The sequence below is a fragment of the Sturnus vulgaris genome, unplaced genomic scaffold (genome assembly GCF_052056855.1).
Source record: "Sturnus vulgaris isolate bStuVul1 unplaced genomic scaffold, bStuVul1.hap1 Scaffold_507, whole genome shotgun sequence".
Lineage (NCBI taxonomy): Eukaryota > Metazoa > Chordata > Aves > Passeriformes > Sturnidae > Sturnus > Sturnus vulgaris.
In genome coordinates, this window is record NW_028276504.1 from 69,578 (window position 1) to 89,981 (window position 20,404).

A 20,404-nucleotide genomic window follows, 5' to 3' on the forward strand; every position below is an offset into this window, starting at 1 on the left:
TAGAAATAGATTGGTATACATGTAAAATATAATGAAATCTAAGTAGCAAATATCTATGAAAAATCTAGTGTATAACAGAAATAATGCAAATATAAGAATATGTATAAATATAAAATAGAGCTATGAGAATGGTAATAAGAATGGGGTAAAACATCAGTGAGAAATGGAAAAAAACCACATGAAAAATGGTGGGAAAATCAGTGAGAAATGGAGAAAAATCAGTGAAAAACGGGGGGGGAATCTTTGAAAAATGGGGAAAAAAATCAGTGAGAAATGGGGGAAAAAAAATCCATGAAAAATGGGGGAATAAATCAGTGAGAAACGGGGAAAAGTGGGGGAAAAAATAATTGAGAAATGGGGAAAAAATCAGTGAGAAATGGGGGGGGGAATCTTTGAAAAATGGGGAAAAAATCAGTGAGAAATGGGGGAAAAGTCGATGAAAAATGGGGGAATATTCAGTGAGAAATGGGGGGGGGGGGAATCAGTGAGAAATGGGGAAAAAATCCATGGAAAACAGGGAAACAATCCATGAGCAATGGCGGGAACAGAGCGAGCTGTTGTCGCTCGTGCTGTGGTGGCTGATGCTGTGGGGAAAAAATAAGTGAAAAATGGGGGCAATAATCAGTGATAAATGGGGAGAAAATCAGTGATTAATGGGCGGAAAAATGCATGAAAAATGGAAGGAAAAATTCAGAGAGAAATGGGGGCAAATATCAGTGATAAATGGGGAAAAAAATCAGCGATTAATGGGGGGAAAAATGCATGGAAAATGGGGGGAAAATTCAGAGAGAAATGGGGGCAAAAATCAGTGAGCAATGGGGGGGAAAATCGGGAAATATCCATGGAAAAATGGGGGAAAAAAAATCAGTGAGAAATGGGGAAAATATGGGAAAAAATCCACGAAAATTGCGGGAAAAAATGCATGAAAAATTGGGGAAAAATCAGTAAGAAATGGGGGAAAAAATCCATGAAAAATGGCGGGAAAAATCAGATCAGCGATCGATAGCTAATGCGTGCCTATGGATTAGATCGGCGATCGATTGATCACGACTACCGATCGATTATATCGGCGTTCGATTGCTAATGCCTGCCGATCGATTAGCTCGGCGATCGATTGATTGCGCCTGCCGATCGATTATATCGGCGTTCGATTGCTAATGCCTGCCGATCGATTAGCTCGGCGATCGATTGATCCGCCTGCCGATCGATTATATCGGCGTTCGATTGCTAATGCCTGCCGATCGATTAGATCGGCGATCGATTGATCGCGACTGCCGATCGATTATATCGGCGATCGATTGCCAATGCCTGCCGATCGATTATATCGGCGATCGATTGATCGCGCCTGCCGATCGATTATATCGGCGTTCGATTGCTAATGCCTGCCGATCGATTAGACCGGCGATCGATTGCTAATGCCTGCCGATCGATTCGATCGGCGATCGATTGCTAATGCCTGCCGATCGATTATATCGGCGATCGACTGATCGCGCCTGCCGATCGATTATATCGGCGATCGATTGCTAATGCCTGCCGATCGATTAGACCGGCGATCGATTGATCGCGCCTGCCGATCGATTAGATCGGCGTTCGATTGCTAATGCCTGCCGATCGATTAGCTCGGCGATCGATTGATCCGCCTGCCGATCGATTATATCGGCGATCGATTGATCGCGCCTGCCGATCGATTATATCGGCGATCGATTGCTAATGCCTGCCGATCGATTATATCGGCGATCGATTGATCGCGCCTGCCGATCGATTATATCGGCGTTCGATTGCTAATGCCTGCCGATCGATTAGACCGGCGATCGATTGCTAATGCCTGCGGATCGATTCGATCGGCGATCGATTGCTAATGCCTGCCGATCGATTATATCGGCGATCGACTGATCGCGCCTGCCGATCGATTCGATCGGCGATCGATTGCTAATGCCTGCGGATCGATTAGATCGGAGATCGATTGCCAATGCCTGCCGATCGATTAGATCGGCGATCGATTGATCGCGACTGCCGATCGATTATATCGGCGATCGATTGATCGTGCCTGCAATCGATTATAACGGCGATCGATTGCCAATGCCTGCCTATCGATTAGATCGGCGATCGATTGATCGCGACTGCCGATCGATTACATCGGCGATCGATTGATCGTGCCTGCCGATCGATTAGCTCGGCGATCGATTGCCAATGCCTGCCGATCGATTATATCGCCGATCGATTGCTCATGCCAGCCGATCGATTGCTAATGCACACTATTTGCACACTCCTTGCACACCCTTTGCACTCATACAGAGGCAGGAGGTTTCTCAGTTCTGGTCGGGGTTTTTTGGGGCGTTCATTCCGGGGGATTTCCTCAAGGATTGGGACACTCCTTGATTCCATCCCTTGCCTGTCTCCCAAGCGCCACCCTGTGGGCAGAGCGCGGTACTGCGCGCCTGCCTCTCCCAAGATGGCGGCTCGGGTGTCGCTCCCCGACCTTCTAACTCTGGCTGCAAAAGGAGGGTGGCACAGCAAGGAGCCCGCTCGCTCTAGTGGGATGCCTGCGCACGACGCCGACACCGATCCCACGGGTGCGATTTTCGGCGGCGTTTCCAATCGTGCGGACATCTCCTTCAGCCCGCTTCGGCCCGGGGAAGAGGGGCGGGGCCGCCAGCGATGGTCCCGGCGCAGCCCGGGCAGGCTCGGGGCGGAGCCGGGGCTTGGCGAGGCGGGGCACGGAGGTCCCGGGGACGGGACCGGGCGGGGCCGGGGCGGTGCTTTAGGGGCGGTCCCCAGTGGTCCCGGGCGGCACCGGGGCCGGGGCCGGGTGATCCCGGAGCGGTACCGAGCTGTGCTGGGGACGGTGCTGCAGGGGCGGTGCCGGGCCCGCCTCAGGGTGATTGAATGCCCAGAAATCGCCTCCTCTGCCCCGTGCTCACACTGAGCTGCGGGCTGCAGCGTGCTGTCGGAGCTCCGCACACAGCACGGATTTGGGCTTCCCCTCCTCTCAAACCCTCTCCCCCTTCTTCCTCCTCCTCATCTTCCTCTTTGTCCTCTGTCACTGCTGAGGCTCTGGAAAGAACTGAAATTCTGCAGGGAGACATGTCCTCTCGTGGCCCCAGGGACTGCCTCGGCACGGGCCACGAGCGCCTCCGGCCCCTGCCTTCTCCTGCTTGAAAAGATCACCTGGAGCCCGAGCTCGGGGGGGTGAAATCAGCTGAAATCCAGGTAACTCTGTCAAGTGCCCCCCAGGGACATCGGCGGGGCTGGGGAATGAGGGTTTGAAACAGCAAATTCTTTGGAATATACACCTGTCCCTGTGCCGATGCTGCTGAGCTTCCTGCCACAGTATATCCCCACTCCATGAGGCGCTGTGAGGTTATGGCAGAGGGAATTGAGCAGGGAATTCGGGGCTATGGGCATAATTCACGGGAGCTAGCAAAGCTGACAGCGAACCCCAAATCGGGGCACAGCACAGAGAACAATCTGTGTGCTGCCCTGTCAGCTCAAGCTCCTGGGCTGGGAAGTATTGGGAGTTAAATGTATGGAATTACACAAATCACAGCAACTGGCATCACCCAGAGGGACAAACCAAGTCCCAAACAATTCCTCCCCAATCCACTCTGGGAAAAACACCCTGTGCCTGCCAGGAGCTCTGACCCTGCTTTTCCTACCAGCTCCTGAGCAGTGTCAGGGCCACCACGACGCCTTTAAAATCCAGATAAACCCCAAATCCTACACAGTGATTAATCCAAAGAAAGTACTGAATTGTTGTCATTAAAAGCTCAAAACTCATTAAGAATTCTATGACAACAGTGTAATGGACTCCCAGGAACCTCATGAATGCTCTCAGTTTCATTTTTGTGTATTTTTACTCCCTCATTTGGCAGCTTGTAAAACTTATCCTGGAATTCAGAGGTCAAGCAGGATCGACTTTGGATTGACCTTCACCTCTGGTCCCACTTTGTGCAAACACAACTCGTGCCCAGGTGGGTGAACTCATCACCTCAGCTTTTCACTCCAGAATATCCCCTCCTTATTTCCCTGTAGATGAACTCAGATCCACTCCTCACCTCCACTCCAAGCGTCCATTCTGTTCCCCACAGGCCCTGGTGGCCCCGGGGAGCTCCCTTGGCCTTTCTCCTGCCCCTCTGCAGCCCGAGGTCGCTACACAAACAGTTCTTGTGTCCCCTCTAAATGACCCCGGGTTTTCTGCTCAATGAATGGCATGACCCGTGCCCACTGCTCATGATTCACCCAACCAAAATCGAGAGCAAATGTTGCTTGGGCTTTAAGAACTTGAAATAACTCTGAAGCAAAAGAAATCACCTTTTTCTTCTGGTTTTTATTTTTATTTTTTCATTTAAGATGCTGGACTTGCCTCTGTGGATGTGTGCTGAGCTCTCACTGCAGGGGACTGTCAGGCCTGAATGGCTGTGAGTTCGTGTTCTTCTCAGTAGGGAATCAGAAATTATTCTTAGACCATAGAATTGTTTTCTGAAACCTTTCCCCTTTCCTCTTTGTGCCTTTGAATTTTTCAGCTGTTCCCTGTTGTCACTTCCCCTGCCTGACTTCTGTGCAGCTCCTAGCTGGGAAAAACTGGGAAAACTTAGGGGGTACAGAGGTGGAATTTTTGGCTGGATTTTTCTAACACTTCTAATTTTGCTGAACTTATTTCCCCAGTGAGAAGAGCACGAACTCACAGCCATGCAGGCCTGACAGTCACTGCGGGAAATCTGACACAGTATTAATAAGTAACCTTTCCTGAGAGCAGTCACCACCCCAGTCCTCCAGCCTTGTCAAATGTTTGCAATGAATGGACCCAAGTTCTAATCCTTAATCTAAATTTATGTCAGCTTTTGTTAGAAAGATACCGGACAGTAAATCATACAAGAGAATTTAAAAATTGCACAAAGAATAACAGGCCCAGACCAAACCCAACCGCCCCCATCAGTGCTCCACCCCAATTTTGGGAGAAACAGTGATACAGTTTATAAATACTCTCCTTCCACACTATTCAGTCCTTCACCGCACATCCCCAGAGAGGAGTCCCTCAGACCTTGCTCCCCTGAACACCAGGAGAGCTGGAGTTTCACCCAGATCCCACATTCCCATGGCAGTTAATCCCAGCAGGGAGGCAAAGAGGAACCCTGCATCCTCTGACATAGCCCACAGCACGGGCAGCACCAGGAGCCCTCCAGGCTCAGACCTCTGGTGCTGAAGCCTCTGGGCTTTGGCTGATCAAACACCACAGCTCTTGGCAAAGATGGCAGGAGAGTCGTGATTCTTCCTGTCCTGAAAGAGAGGAGGAAAAGAAAATTAAGTCGACTGCAGAAGGATTCCAGCTCTCAACTTCTACTCTGATTCCTCACTCTGGGGTTTTATCCATGACAAGTGACACCAATTCAGAGTGCCCTTTTCCAGCATTTTTATTCCTAACTATTTCAGACATTAAAAGGATGCTCATTTCTCTTATTGTATTCTTTGCTGAATTTTATTAGAAGCATTTTCATCCCAGACCCCACTTGTCAGTTCTTCAATCCTTTAGCACTGGACTTGGCACAAAGGGATACCCGTGGTGCTGCATCACAAGAAATCCCAAAGAGAAACCCCTTCCAAACCTGACGGAGAAAGCTTTCAAGGCACTCCAGAACACAGACAGCTGTTCCTGCCTTGTCAGGCCACACCAATTCTGTCCCATCCACCTGAGCTGTGCAGGTGAGGAAAAGTCCCCGATCCCGGTCCCTGTCCCATTTCCTCGTCCTGGTCCCCGATCCCGGTCCCGGTCCACGTCCCCGATCCCGATTTTCCCCCCCCGTCACACTGATTTTTCCCCCGATTTCTCAATGATTTTTTCCCCATTTCTCAATGATTTTTTTCCCCATTTTTTCCCATTTCTCACTGATATTTTCCCCCATTTTTCAGGGATTTTTTTCCCCATTTCTCACTGATTTTTTCTACCATTCTTCATGGAGTTTTCCCTACGTTTTTCACTGATTTTTCCCCATTTCTCACTGATTTTTTTCCCCATTTCTCACTGACTTTTTCCCCATTTCCCCCCATTTCTCACTGATATTTTCCCCCATTTTTCATGGATTTTTTCCAGATTTATCCCCATTTCCCACTGATTTTTCCCCATTTCTCACTGATTTTTTCCCCCCATTTCTTACTTACGTTTTTCCCCGATTTCTCATTGATTTTTCCCCACCCATTTCCCACTGATTTTTTACCCATTTTTCCCCATTTCTCACTGATTTCTTCCGCCATTTTTCATGGAATTTTCCCCCCCCATTTCTCACTGATTTTTTCCCCATTTCTCACTGATTTCCCCCCCCATTACTCACTGATTTTTTCCCCCCATTCTTCATGATTTACAGGATACTCTATCGTGAATGGAAAGCAATTAAAGGAAGGGGGGAGGTTACCAGCCACCTGGTCAGCTCAGACAGCAGAGCTGCACACGCTTGTGAGAGCCTGTGAATTATAGCAGGACAAGACATTAAATATATTTACTGATTCTAAATATGCATATGCGGTAATACATGCATTTGGAAAACTATGGGGAAAAAAAGAGGTTTATTAAGCTGCAGAAGAAAGAAGAAAATAATTGGTTTACAAGGGATGGCAAGCAGTGGATACCAAAAGCTCTAGCCTTACAATTGTTAAAACAACTTCATTAAAGGAGTCGTTCTGTGCCTTCTTTGGGGTGAGGAAAAAAGGCTGAGGGGGGCTCCGACGTGGTTTGGGGCACCCCAAGGTCCCTGGGAGAGGGAGCCGGGCTGCGCTGGAGGAGCAGGTGAGTCGGGCATGGCGGGGGGTCATGGTGGGTGCCAGAACATTGAGAGGGAGGGGTGGGTGTAGAATGCATGAAAAACAGAACCTTAAAAAACAGCTAAATATAGTCTAAAAGGAATGTTTTATTGGTTTGTGTTTGGATAGAGGTAGGGTTTTTTTATAGATACTGTAAATATAAAAGAAAAGATAAAGAATAAAAATACATAAGCAAATATAAGTAATCAATATATAAATATATTACATTACATTATATTTTGTTATGAAAATAGAAATATATAAATATTCAGACTTTAAAAGGAATTTTGTATTGGTTTTTATTTGGTTAGAGGAGGGTTTTTTGAAAATAATATAGGCAAAAATATACAAATATGCAAAAATAGATACTGACATAAAATTATGATAACTATATATGCATATATAAATATATAGAAATATAAAATACATGTATGTAGTATGTAATATAAATAATTTATCGATTTTAATACGTTATATTAAATAGTATGTTATAATAGAATGTAAATAGCATCTAGTATATTAATATACTAGTAAAAAATACATTAAATAGTATATAAATATAGAATACACAATATAGACATATAAATCTACAGATATAAATATGAAAACTAAATAGAAAAATATATTCAAATATAATTTAAAATAATCGAGTTTTTTGTTTCTATTTGGTTAGAGGCAGAGCTTTTAAAGAAATAATATTAAAAACGATGAACCTACAAATATATATGGATATACATAAAATAGAAATAACATTAGTAATATAAATCTATGTATATAATGAATAATAAAATAATATTGTATATATGATAAATAGAATAGCAATTAAATTGAATATATGAAATATGTCTAGATTATGACTATAAATTAAATATTAAAAAATAGATGATTTATATATATAAATCGGGAAATATCCATGAAAATTGGGGGAAACATCCATGAGAAATGGGGGGAAAAATCTGTGAGAGACGGGGAAAAATGGGGAAAAAATCCACGAAAATTGCGGGAAAAAATGCTTGAAAAATTGGGGAAAAAATCAGTGAGAAATGGGGGAAAAATGCATGAAAAATGGGGGGAAAAGGTTTCTCAGTTCTGGTCGGGGTTTTTTGGGGCGTTCATTCCGGGGGATTTCCTCAAGGATTGGGACACTCCTTGATTCCATCCCTTGCCTGTCTCCCAAGCGCCACCCTGTGGGCAGAGCGCGGTACTGCGCGCCTGCCTCTCCCAAGATGGCGGCTCGGGTGTCGCTCCCCGACCTTCTAACTCTGGCTGCAAAAGGAGGGTGGCACAGCAAGGAGCCCGCTCGCTCTAGTGGGATGCCTGCGCACGACGCCGACACCGATCCCACGGGTGCGATTTTCGGCGGCGTTTCCAATCGTGCGGACATCTCCTTCAGCCCGCTTCGGCCCGGGGAAGAGGGGCGGGGCCGCCAGCGATGGTCCCGGCGCAGCCCGGGCAGGCTCGGGGCGGAGCCGGGGCTTGGCGAGGCGGGGCACGGAGGTCCCGGGGACGGGACCGGGCGGGGCCGGGGCGGTGCTTTAGGGGCGGTCCCCAGTGGTCCCGGGCGGCACCGGGGGCGGGGCCGGGTGATCCCGGAGCGGTACCGAGCTGTGCTGGGGACGGTGCTGCAGGGGCGGTGCCGGGCCCGCCTCAGGGTGATTGAATGCCCAGAAATCGCCTCCTCTGCCCCGTGCTCACACTGAGCTGCGGGCTGCAGCGTGCTGTCGGAGCTCCGCACACAGCACGGATTTGGGCTTCCCCTCCTCTCAAACCCTCTCCCCCTTCTTCCTCCTCCTCATCTTCCTCTTTGTCCTCTGTCACTGCTGAGGCTCTGGAAAGAACTGAAATTCTGCAGGGAGACATGTCCTCTCGTGGCCCCAGGGACTGCCTCGGCACGGGCCACGAGCGCCTCCGGCCCCTGCCTTCTCCTGCTTGAAAAGATCACCTGGAGCCCGAGCTCGGGGGGGTGAAATCAGCTGAAATCCAGGTAACTCTGTCAAGTGCCCCCCAGGGACATCGGCGGGGCTGGGGAATGAGGGTTTGAAACAGCAAATTCTTTGGAATATACACCTGTCCCTGTGCCGATGCTGCTGAGCTTCCTGCCACAGTATATCCCCACTCCATGAGGCGCTGTGAGGTTATGGCAGAGGGAATTGAGCAGGGAATTCGGGGCTATGGGCATAATTCACGGGAGCTAGCAAAGCTGACAGCGAACCCCAAATCGGGGCACAGCACAGAGAACAATCTGTGTGCTGCCCTGTCAGCTCAAGCTCCTGGGCTGGGAAGTATTGGGAGTTAAATGTATGGAATTACACAAATCACAGCAACTGGCATCACCCAGAGGGACAAACCAAGTCCCAAACAATTCCTCCCCAATCCACTCTGGGAAAAACACCCTGTGCCTGCCAGGAGCTCTGACCCTGCTTTTCCTACCAGCTCCTGAGCAGTGTCAGGGCCACCACGACGCCTTTAAAATCCAGATAAACCCCAAATCCTACACAGTGATTAATCCAAAGAAAGTACTGAATTGTTGTCATTAAAAGCTCAAAACTCATTAAGAATTCTATGACAACAGTGTAATGGACTCCCAGGAACCTCATGAATGCTCTCAGTTTCATTTTTGTGTATTTTTACTCCCTCATTTGGCAGCTTGTAAAACTTATCCTGGAATTCAGAGGTCAAGCAGGATCGACTTTGGATTGACCTTCACCTCTGGTCCCACTTTGTGCAAACACAACTCGTGCCCAGGTGGGTGAACTCATCACCTCAGCTTTTCACTCCAGAATATCCCCTCCTTATTTCCCTGTAGATGAACTCAGATCCACTCCTCACCTCCACTCCAAGCGTCCATTCTGTTCCCCACAGGCCCTGGTGGCCCCGGGGAGCTCCCTTGGCCTTTCTCCTGCCCCTCTGCAGCCCGAGGTCGCTACACAAACAGTTCTTGTGTCCCCTCTAAATGACCCCGGGTTTTCTGCTCAATGAATGGCATGACCCGTGCCCACTGCTCATGATTCACCCAACCAAAATCGAGAGCAAATGTTGCTTGGGCTTTAAGAACTTGAAATAACTCTGAAGCAAAAGAAATCACCTTTTTCTTCTGGTTTTTATTTTTATTTTTTCATTTAAGATGCTGGACTTGCCTCTGTGGATGTGTGCTGAGCTCTCACTGCAGGGGACTGTCAGGCCTGAATGGCTGTGAGTTCGTGTTCTTCTCAGTAGGGAATCAGAAATTATTCTTAGACCATAGAATTGTTTTCTGAAACCTTTCCCCTTTCCTCTTTGTGCCTTTGAATTTTTCAGCTGTTCCCTGTTGTCACTTCCCCTGCCTGACTTCTGTGCAGCTCCTAGCTGGGAAAAACTGGGAAAACTTAGGGGGTACAGAGGTGGAATTTTTGGCTGGATTTTTCTAACACTTCTAATTTTGCTGAACTTATTTCCCCAGTGAGAAGAGCACGAACTCACAGCCATGCAGGCCTGACAGTCACTGCGGGAAATCTGACACAGTATTAATAAGTAACCTTTCCTGAGAGCAGTCACCACCCCAGTCCTCCAGCCTTGTCAAATGTTTGCAATGAATGGACCCAAGTTCTAATCCTTAATCTAAATTTATGTCAGCTTTTGTTAGAAAGATACCGGACAGTAAATCATACAAGAGAATTTAAAAATTGCACAAAGAATAACAGGCCCAGACCAAACCCAACCGCCCCCATCAGTGCTCCACCCCAATTTTGGGAGAAACAGTGATACAGTTTATAAATACTCTCCTTCCACACTATTCAGTCCTTCACCGCACATCCCCAGAGAGGAGTCCCTCAGACCTTGCTCCCCTGAACACCAGGAGAGCTGGAGTTTCACCCAGATCCCACATTCCCATGGCAGTTAATCCCAGCAGGGAGGCAAAGAGGAACCCTGCATCCTCTGACATAGCCCACAGCACGGGCAGCACCAGGAGCCCTCCAGGCTCAGACCTCTGGTGCTGAAGCCTCTGGGCTTTGGCTGATCAAACACCACAGCTCTTGGCAAAGATGGCAGGAGAATCGTGATTCTTCCTGTCCTAAAAGAGAGGAGGAAAAGAAAATTAAGTCGACTGCAGAAGGATTCCAGCTCTCACACTTCTGGGGGGGGGAGAGGGAGGGGGAAGTGATTTGCCTAATTTCCACTGAAATCAGAGGTAAATGGTTCTAATCTGTATCCTTGGAAATCTGCAATTAGATATTTCGTCAACACTGGATTTAGTCTATTAAAAGCTGTACATTTTTCCCTCAACCATGCTTTATGCATACTAGAGAAATAAATTTGCACGTTTTCTGGCTTTTCTGACATTTCCTGGCTTTTTAATCCTAGTCTTTGCCTTCTGAAAAGCATTAATTGACTCAATTTTCACTCATGACAAATCCACCTGGTTTTTAAAATATGAGATTTTACATTCATAGCGACAGAATTTTCATTGACATTTAAACTTGACTGAAAAATGTGCATGATTTCTACCGTGTTACCCTGAATGAGAACTCTATCTGTCAATTTAAATAACTTTCACTCTTTTCTTATTCATCATACAGCTTTTATCCCTTCAGATACCTTTGCTTTCTATCTATATTGTACAGCAAACCTCCACAACTTTAACTTTTCCATCTTTTCTGAGACATGTTTTCTTGTATTTCAATTACCAGTGGCCTGGCGTTTCATTTGCTCTGGCTTTCTTTGTGACTTTTGTTACCTTATTTAGCCCACGAAAACACCCACAGGGAATATAACCACAGCAGCTTATCAGAGCTGTAAAATTGAGGCTACATTTCTGATGTGCAATATGCTCTTGCAGTACCTTCACGAGGGCATTCTGCATACAGCAGGAGAATATTTACTGATGTACTAGTGCAATAATGACCCACCTGCCTCTGCTCCTCTCTGGGGCACTTTCTGTCTGTAGGGATTGGAATTAACGACAGTCTCTCTGTGCTGCCTGATGTCAGAGCTGAGAAAGGTGTCGAGGATATATAAGAGTCGTGAGACTTGCCAGAAAGGAAGAGGGAGAAGGATACTCCAGAGCCAGATGCAAGCGTGGAATTGTTGCATGCACACTTCCTGCTAACCAAGAGGGCTTGCTGGCTTCTCCAGTTAGATCTGTGACCACAAAAAGGTAAATACTTTGCCTTTTTTCTTACTTTCCCTGCAGTGTAAAAGATGCGCCTTTAGAAAAGCACTATATCCCCTATTATTAATCAAGAGCATTTTTTCAGGAAAAGACTAAGACAGCTTTAAAGTAAACTGCACTGGGGACCAGAATTTGAGACTGGGATATGTCAGGAAACGCAAATCAGAGATAAGGGATAGGATTGAAACTACTGGATGGAAAATGAGCATTTACTGCTGAGAGCTATATTTCTGAAACTGAATTGTGTCACTAAACTTGAAGGGATCATTTTTCTCACTCTAGCTTGTGAAAAAGACTAATTGCTCTTGATTTAGGACAGAATGGGCATCGGTGATAGGATGTGCTGAAGAGTATTTGGGTTAGCTTTCAGTTTTGAATCACTATTCTTTTCAGAAAGTTTGGAAGGGAAGATGCGCAACCTGAAGTTGTCAGTTTTCTTCATTGCACTTTCTGTCACTCTGAGCTGTTTGGAAGCTACACCTATTGAGGGGTGAGTGACAAATAATCATGTTTATTTCTTTTTAGGGAAAAAGGTGTTCAGATTATTGCATGAGTTGCTTTTGCTTTCATGTCTTAAATAATATAAAAATAGAGTTATTCAAGCTCACTGTTTTATTGTTGTTCAGAGATTACTGTCTCTGGCTGATGATCTATCTGATGGTACTTCCAAGAGACAAGGATGGATGTTGCCTGTAATGTCACACAATACACTCTCAGGACTCAGTGAGGAAATGCCAGAACAACCAGCAGCAAAGACAAAAAGGTATTGATTTTCCTTGTTTCTTCCAGCCATATCAGATTGAATCATGAAGCAAACTTTGTTCCAGTGATATCCTGCTATTTGAGAGACTTTGCTTCTGCTTTTTTTCCCTCAGGAAAAAAAAAAAAAAAAGATATTAAAATATCCTTCTACTAAACAGAGCTTTCCTATAAGCATAAAGATCAGCTTTTCTGTAACAAAAAGATCAAAGCATTTAGGGTCGAAAGTGAAATCCAGGGACTTTGTTTCAAATCATTTGATCATTTTACGATTATAAACTTTCTTAAATTAAAGAGGCTGCAAACTCTACATTACCTTGTGAAGAAAGGTGCATTTTGCAAGCGCCTTCCTTTTTAAAAAGTTCATCAGATTTCCAAGCCTGGAGGGGAAAGAAAAGAAAACATACCCTTCTTAATAATACTGCAGCTCTACTGGAATGGAATTATTTTATGGTAAAAATGCTTTCAGTAATTAAGCAATTTTAAAATCACATAATTAAATATTAATCATAGGAAGAAGGAAAAGAAGAAATTGATTCTGAGAGAATTTCACTTGTCTGAAATATATTGTTATTTATAAATTCAATTTCAGGACCTCTGTGAGAACCAGTTGCTATTTGAACCTTGTGTGGTAAGGACTTGAATAAAACCAAAAGAAATATCCATGAAAGTCAATGGGAGGTTATATAAAGCCCTATGCAACAATTTTCTTGTAATGCAATTACACATTTAAAATATTAATTGCTTAAGAACTGCTGCCTATCTACTAATCAAGAACCTGTATAAGACAGACATTCCTTTCATAGCTGCCTTTCCTCTTGTATTATTAGATCAATACAAATAACTTCAAAAGGTTATATGACATTTTAGATGATAGATTTAATAATCAGTAAGCAAAGGAACACATTGGTAACTGCTCAGAGTTTGAAACTGGGATATAGCTGCTCTTCACAGTAAATTTTAGCCACAAAGTGATATCTAATTCATGCCATATCAGCATGAAGAAGTCCAAGAAAATATGCAACAACTCAGTAGGCAATCTCTGCGAGCAAGTATTTCTGTTTGAAGGAAGAACACAGTAATCTAAGAAACAAGTCTGAAAACCCAAGCTAACCATTACATTGCAATTTAAAAAAACCCCTCGTGCTACATAGGTTTTACGTGGAGTTCTGTAAATGATCTGTCGGTTCAGATCATAAAATGTTATTTCTAGATACGGATCCTTCCTCGGACACTCTTTAAAGTATCATTCAGCAAAGGATTTTCTCTCACCACAACAGAACTTTCAATTTGCTGGTGTTTCAAAAGAGATGTGGCAGGTTTTTTTTTTTAGATGAAACCTCTGTTTAGTCAGAGCTAAGTGGGAGAGAGACAGAGCAAAAGACCCTCCTGAGTGATTCTGCAGTTGGCAGAAGCTGGCAATGCCTGCTACTTCTCATGATATGTGGTGCAGATGGGAGAAAGAGTCTTTGGGTTTAATCCACTTGCTGTGGACTGGAATATTACCACTCACTTCAGTGAGAGCAGGATGTAATTCTGTGAAAACATGAGAACTGAATAAATGTTAGTGATCATCATTATGTTAGTAATCCTCATGATATCAGCAAGAGCTCTAAATAGATTTAGAAGTTCAGCTGAAAGTTAAACATTTAATCATTGCTTTCACTTTGTGTCTCACCTATACTATCATTACAGGTCTTCTAAATGTCATAAACTGCTGTGCAGGATATCAATAAAAACGACATATGACAGTTCATGTCTCTGCATTTGAATAACCTCCATCATTAAAACTGATAATAGCACCCAGCACAAGGATTTTTTTCAGGAACAAAGTAGGTGGTGGGAAGATTCTAATGTTCCTGTATTTGTGCACATATTAAAAGAACTCCCACATTAGCAGAGCTCAAATGACTATGAGAAGTGGCACACTCGATGGCTCATTGTTTGACTTACTGCTGGCTGTCTTTGTTTCACCTTGGCAGTCACCAGCTGGAGAAGAGGAGATGCAACACGGCCACGTGTGTGACGCAGCGCTTGGCCGATTTCCTGGTGCGCTCCAGCGGCAGCGCCGGGGCCCTTTACCCGCCCACCAACGTGGGCTCCAACACCTATGGAAAGAGGGACAGAGAGCCCCAGAGCCACGCACAGCTTTAGGCTCTGGAGATGGCTGCTGACACTAGAAGCTCAGTTTTTATTGTATCAACAACCTCTCGGTCATTTATTACTTGTACAGTCTTACCAGTGCCTTGTTTTCTCTGTGTGTGTGGGGGGGTATGTGATTTATGTTCATCATTCCACCATGCATGTACAATGACATGCATAGGCTATTCTTCCAACCCCATTAAGAACTCCAGAAATCTGCTTGTTAAAATCCTTTGTAAAAATCTGTCACGATAATAAATGGAAAAGTAATGGCAACAATGTTATTATTATTATTATTATTATTATTATTATTATTATTATTATTATTATTATTATTATTATTATTATTAAAAGGATGAAAAAGATAACCCATGATGTGTATGTCTTTATAGTCACAGTCTGGTAAGAGAAAGAAACCGCCTTAATTAAAGAACAATAAATATCAGAATGCTAGCAAAAGTTATGTCCTAATGAAAGTAAAACAGAAGAATCTTCTGTTTTTTAAACATCTACAGCATCTTGTCTGGTACAGTTGAAGGAACAACTAGATGAGAAAAGATGCTGCATTGTGCACCATAATCAGACAATTATGCAGTTAACTGATTGGCCTGTTTCCACTATAACATACAGCAAGCAAGGAAACGTGGTCTTGCAGCACAGACTTCTGTGCCTACTGAGCAGGGGATTTTAAGGATTTGCAGTTCTTATGTTAAGATGATATCAGTAAAATGTAAGCATAATAAGTATAATAATATATGTAAGTATAATAAATATCAATAAGAGATAGCTCTGATACAATCTAGGAGAAACTCCCATCCTTGGGTATTCCTTTCCTTAACTACAGTAACAAAGGGAAGAGAAAAAACAATGAGTAGCTCAAGAACCAAAACACATCATAGAAACTCAGTAATTTTTTCCACTGGCATACTTAAATTGCTACCAAAATCCAGGGGAAATATTTCAGAGATGGGCAGACCTTAATGAGAATCTGACGGCATTATTTTCTCCTATCTCAGCCCAGAATCAGGGCAGGCTTAAAAACCTTTAAGTTCCTTTAAATTTTAAGCAAATTTTCATAGAGGTGAGCTGTTTCATTTCACAGAAATGGCTGTTTTGTCCACACTTCCTCAGTGAAGGGTTCACTGTTGTCCGAAAAACATTATTGTCCAATTACGAAAAACATTCAGCAGAACCTTAGTTCTGGAGAGGCAAATGAAAGTTCAATAACTGCCTTCAGTTGGTTTGTTTCCATTACAAAGTATACCTCGAAATAGAAACATTTTTGCTAATTTAATGTTAAATGGCATATTCACATCATTTCACACACAAAAAAATGCATGGGAATAAAAAGTACAGGATTCCTACTGTAAAAAGTGTTATTAATTACTCTCTTTATTGAGGGAAGTTTCAACCTTCATTAAAGTTCTAATGGATATTAATTCTGAATTTTATTGAGAAAACCGTTTATATGCCATTGAACTAATACTTCTGCCAGCTTGAAATGCCTTCCATTCCAGTTACTTTTGAGTTACGCTGCACACACACTGTGCGTTTAATTTGTTTTTAATTTAGAATATTTATTTCATTTATTAACATTTCAGAAAACAAATGAGAGAGAGGACAGCTTTCAAGTGTCTCTGCGAGATTGTTTGTACAGAGCAGTAACCAAGTGGAGCCTTCCCTGTGGGTAGCTGCTGATCTCTAGGCTGATCCCAGCCCGGAATATGAGCCACGCTTTATGCACCAGATTTTGTTTTTTCAGCTACCATTTGACAAACACTAACAAAGCACAGGCTGTCCATGCACAGGACCAGTGAAACTGGGTACATTATTTTCTGCCTCACACACTCTCGAATCTGGTGGATTGGATACCAGCATCTATTTCACACAATCAAACTATTCCACAAATACTGAAAAATCTAACTCGGTTCCTAAGTCAGTGAAACCACCAAGAGAGAAAAGAGGGGGACCATCTCACCTGTCTTTAGCTCCTCTTTGTCTAACCAGTTGTCAGCGCTCTCCTGCTATTTGGTGGAGGAAGACTACTTCCAATTCATCCCAGCTTAGACACCTATTTTAGGATGGGATTAATCACGCCTGAAGTGCCTCTATTTCTTCGCTGATGATAGAGAGTGTCTAGACAATTAGCTGAAAATGAGCACTTAGAATTAAGATAACTAGAGTTAGTTGACAGGAATCTCATCTGCATTTGGTATGAACCGTTCAAACTAAAATCAAAGAGAAAAAGATTTGGTAAAAAAACCCCACACCACCAGCACCTCAGACTCCAAATCAACTTTCATTCTGAGCTACGTTAGTTAATTCATCAGCCAGAGCATCTTGAGAAACTTCCTTCAGTGAGATTTGTTCCCGCCCGTACTCCCTTGAGAAGACAGCTCTGCTCCCTCCCTCCTGCTGTTGCTGCACTTGGCCTCTCAGAGACGAAGCATCTAGCCATAGTAAGGCTGGATACAAGCACAGTCCAGGGCTAAATGAGCCAGGAAAAGAATGGACTGTAATGGAAAAAAGAAAATAAATACATTTATTTAATAATGAATTAATTACTAATAAGCATTTAAGCATTACTTCATCAGCTCTGCAAACAGCATGGCCAGAATTTTCTGTGCATTTTTAAAAATCCCACTATGTATTTCTAGGCTTCTTCAGGGATGTAAATATTACTTGAGAATCGAGCCTTAGATAGATTGGATTCTTTTTCAATTCATCTGGCTTCCCTCCACCTTTCAGAGAATATGCAAGCAAACAAAAAATACAAAAGAGGAAAATTAAGAATACAGACAATGTGATAAACATGGCATTATTCCCCTTAAAAAACCGAAGATACTAAACCTCTGCTTTTTAGCATGTAAGTAACGAAGTCACACACGCCGCATATCAGGCAATGTTTAAATACAAAGCCAGTCCTAAAAAAGTCCAAGTGCACAAGCATAAAATAAAGCAGGAATATTTTGTCTAAGGATATATCGCTCAGTATTACCCATTAGCATTCCTTGTTTAACCTTTTATTGCATCTACTTATGTTAGTCACTTAAATCTTTAGTCTTTAAATCTCTGTTGTTTCCCCCCACTTTCTACACAAGGCTTTTACTTTTTAATGCATTAAAGGCTATTGTTGCAGCCACAGAACACTCCCATTGCACTTACCTATGCCCGATATGCAACAAATAGAAGTAAGAAAGCCTTCTCCTGCTGATATGACCGCTGCTCTTCCGGCCCTGCAGCCTCTCACCCCTACACCCTTCTAGAAACTCATGGCTGCTATCTTGCTGTGCTGCATCAAGAACAAATATGTTATTGAAATATAGAAATCATTGCCACCTGGAATAGGGTTCTGCAGTTGCTACTGCCCGAGGAATGAAAGGAAAACAGAGGTGGCCACACTGGCTGCACACTTGAATGCAATTACACAGCTGAATTCATGCACAAGTAAAATATAACCCGAAGGAAAGAAAAAATACCGGTTTTCTAGTGAAGCACAGAACAGCATCAATTTCCACAAACGAGGCTCAGTCCGAGTAAGAGCTGCAGCGCCACACTGCCTGGGGGGTTCTTCACTCCTTCCACACCCCAGTCCCCTCTCTCCAGCAGAGCAGCAACATCCAAGCTCGGTGTTCCAGCTGCTCATGTCTCTTTCAAAGAAAACTTAGCAATAAAAGCAGCTGTGAGTCAGGAAGACAGCCGAGTTTGCCCTTGAAAGGAGGTGGTCACACACAGTGAAAGACAAAATGCACAGAGAGCTCCTAAGGAAAAAAGGCAGCGACCACGTCTTTTCCCTGGGCTCTGCAGGGGAGGGGCTGTGCCGGCAATGTCCCTCCTGTGCCAAGTGTCACGATCCAAAAAAAAACCAACCCCAAATTATGGATTAGGATTATTGATTAGCAGGAGCGTGACCAGAGCCCCGGCAGGACGGCAGCGCAGCGCCGCCTGGCGGCGGAGCAGGAGAGCAGCGCCGGACCCCGTGCCAGTGTCGGTATCGCCGCGTCCCCTGCTAGCCGCGGCCATGCCGGTCCCGATGCCGCCCACGCCCCCCCGCGCGGCACCGGGTCCGCCCTCCGCCCGACTTCGTCGCGTCTCCGCCGTCGCTGTCCCTCCCGCCCCGAACTTCGGCGCCGCGGCCCGCCTCTTGGCATCATCTCGTCAACGCCCCACGGCGTCTCGCCCCCCCGCGGGACCCGAGCGTCCCCCGGGTCACCCGTCCGCAACACCGCCGCTCACCGCCGCGTCAGCCGGCCGGCCCACCCCCCCGCGGGACCTCGACAGCACATCCCCGCAGATCATAACGCCGGCGAGCAGAACTTCATGCGGGCCGCCATATTTGTCCGGTATCACGTGACCGGACGGGCGCCGCCATATTTACTGTTAGGGGCGGTCCCTGGCGGCCCGGCGGGGGCGGAGAGTGGGGAGGAGGCGGGGACAGTGGGCGGGGACACGGTGACGGCACTGATGGGGGTGGAGCCGAACGTGGCGGGAATGGGGGGTTCTGATAGGCGGGCCGGAACTGCCTCGGGCTCTGATTGGCTGGCCTGGCCATAAATAGCGTGTATTTCGCAGGGTCGGGGCACTGCGGAGGCGGCGGCGGAAGAGGTAAGGGCGGGATCTGAGGGGGGCGGGCGGCGGTTAGGGGTGGCGCCGGGGCCCGGGGTGGGTCGGCGGGCAGGCCCGAGCGGAGCTGCGGGGCGTGGTGGTGGGGGGGGCGGGGCCCAGGGGGAGGTGGCGGGGCCGGGCCGGGCGGCGCGGGGGGGGGGGCGGCGGCAGCAGGGCCGGGCGGGGCGGCGCGGGGGGGCGGCGGCGGCAGGGCCGGGCCGGGCGGCGCGGGGGGGGCGGCGGCGGCAGGGCCGGGCCGGGCGGCGCGGGGGGGGGGGGGGGGCGGCAGGGCCGGGCCGGGCGGCGCGGGGGGGGGGGGACGGCAGGGCCGGGCCGGGCGGCGCGGGGTGGAGCGCAGCCGAGGGGCGGGGCCCGCGGCGGAGCGCGGCCGCTGGGGCCCGGCGTGGCGTGTAGGGGGGGCGGCTACTGGGTCTGGGGGACTCCAGTGAGGCAATTTATATGGTTTCAAGTATTGGGAATAAAGGTGCTTTTTTATGTTTTTCTTATCTCTAAGCTTTATATGATTTAATCGCGTTTTCTTCTTAGACTGAAACTGAGAGGCTGGAGCTGAGGAAGCAGAGCTGGAGAAATACGGTAAGGTTTGAAAACATAACTGCTTTGGGGCTGTGTTAGGGCATATGGAGGCACGATGGTATGTGTGTGGCTGGATATTAAATCACTAAGGGATATGAAAGGGAGTCTAGAGATGTTAAAGGGGTAAGGATTCTCAGATTGTGGCTGAAATATGAGTTCAGGAGGTGCTCAAACCACAGAGAGGGAGAGGTAAAAAAAATATCCTGCCGTGGAAAGCAGAAAGACCATTACATGGCACAGCCGGAGCAATGTGGATCCAGAAGCGAAGCAGAAGAACTGGCAGTTGAATAAAGCTTGTGGTTTGAAAAAGAGCTGAAATCACAGGGGGTGGGCTAAAAGGGGTGTCTGAAATGATTGACTCTG

General features: G+C 46.0%; 1 protein-coding gene and 1 long non-coding RNA gene across 7 annotated transcripts; one reads left to right on the forward strand and one right to left on the reverse strand.

Annotated features, from left to right (window-relative positions):
• The first annotated feature begins 2,763 nt into the window (after window positions 1–2,763).
• On the forward strand, window positions 2,764–15,121 carry LOC148217659 (islet amyloid polypeptide-like). Of its 4 annotated transcripts, none has more exons than XR_015800895.1 (10): window positions 2,764–3,210; window positions 3,873–3,971; window positions 5,484–5,700; window positions 6,665–6,778; window positions 8,618–8,776; window positions 9,439–9,537; window positions 11,717–11,926; window positions 12,335–12,431; window positions 12,568–12,704; window positions 14,683–15,121. XR_015800895.1 is itself a non-coding variant. In XM_088158518.1 (3 exons), the coding sequence occupies exons 1-3, from the start codon at window positions 12,352–12,354 to the stop codon at window positions 14,852–14,854; spliced, it is 387 nt and encodes a 128-aa protein (XP_088014644.1). In that variant the 5' UTR covers window positions 12,341–12,351; the 3' UTR covers window positions 14,855–15,121. The 4 variants fall into 4 exon arrangements, 1 of the variants encoding a protein (XP_088014644.1); XR_015800897.1 differs by lacking the exon at window positions 14,683–15,121 and adding an exon at window positions 14,396–14,499; XR_015800896.1 differs by lacking the exon at window positions 2,764–3,210 and having other exon boundaries at window positions 3,858–3,971; window positions 5,515–5,700.
• LOC148217660 (uncharacterized) lies at window positions 12,536–18,784 on the reverse strand. Of its 3 annotated transcripts, none has more exons than XR_015800900.1 (3): window positions 16,821–18,784; window positions 14,654–14,808; window positions 12,536–13,080 (listed from the first exon to the last, which is right to left on the reverse strand). It is a non-coding gene; the product is annotated as an uncharacterized LOC148217660 (long non-coding RNA). The 3 variants fall into 3 exon arrangements; XR_015800898.1 differs by having other exon boundaries at window positions 14,654–18,134; window positions 18,322–18,783; XR_015800899.1 differs by having other exon boundaries at window positions 14,654–17,355; window positions 18,008–18,783.
• Window positions 18,785–20,404: the final 1,620 nt, after the last annotated feature.

What these genes read in the sequence shown, in the direction of transcription:
- LOC148217659 (XM_088158518.1), top strand. Translation starts at nt 12,352, where the DNA reads ATGCGCAACCTGAAGTTGTCAGTTTTCTTCATTGCACTTTCTGTCACT. An exon ending in GAAGCTACACCTATTGAGGG is followed by an intron (nt 12,432 to 12,569) that starts GTGAGTGACAAA and finishes TGTTGTTCAGAG; the next exon opens with ATTACTGTCTCTGGCTGATG. An exon ending in CCAGCAGCAAAGACAAAAAG is followed by an intron (nt 12,705 to 14,682) that starts GTATTGATTTTC and finishes TCACCTTGGCAG; the next exon opens with TCACCAGCTGGAGAAGAGGA.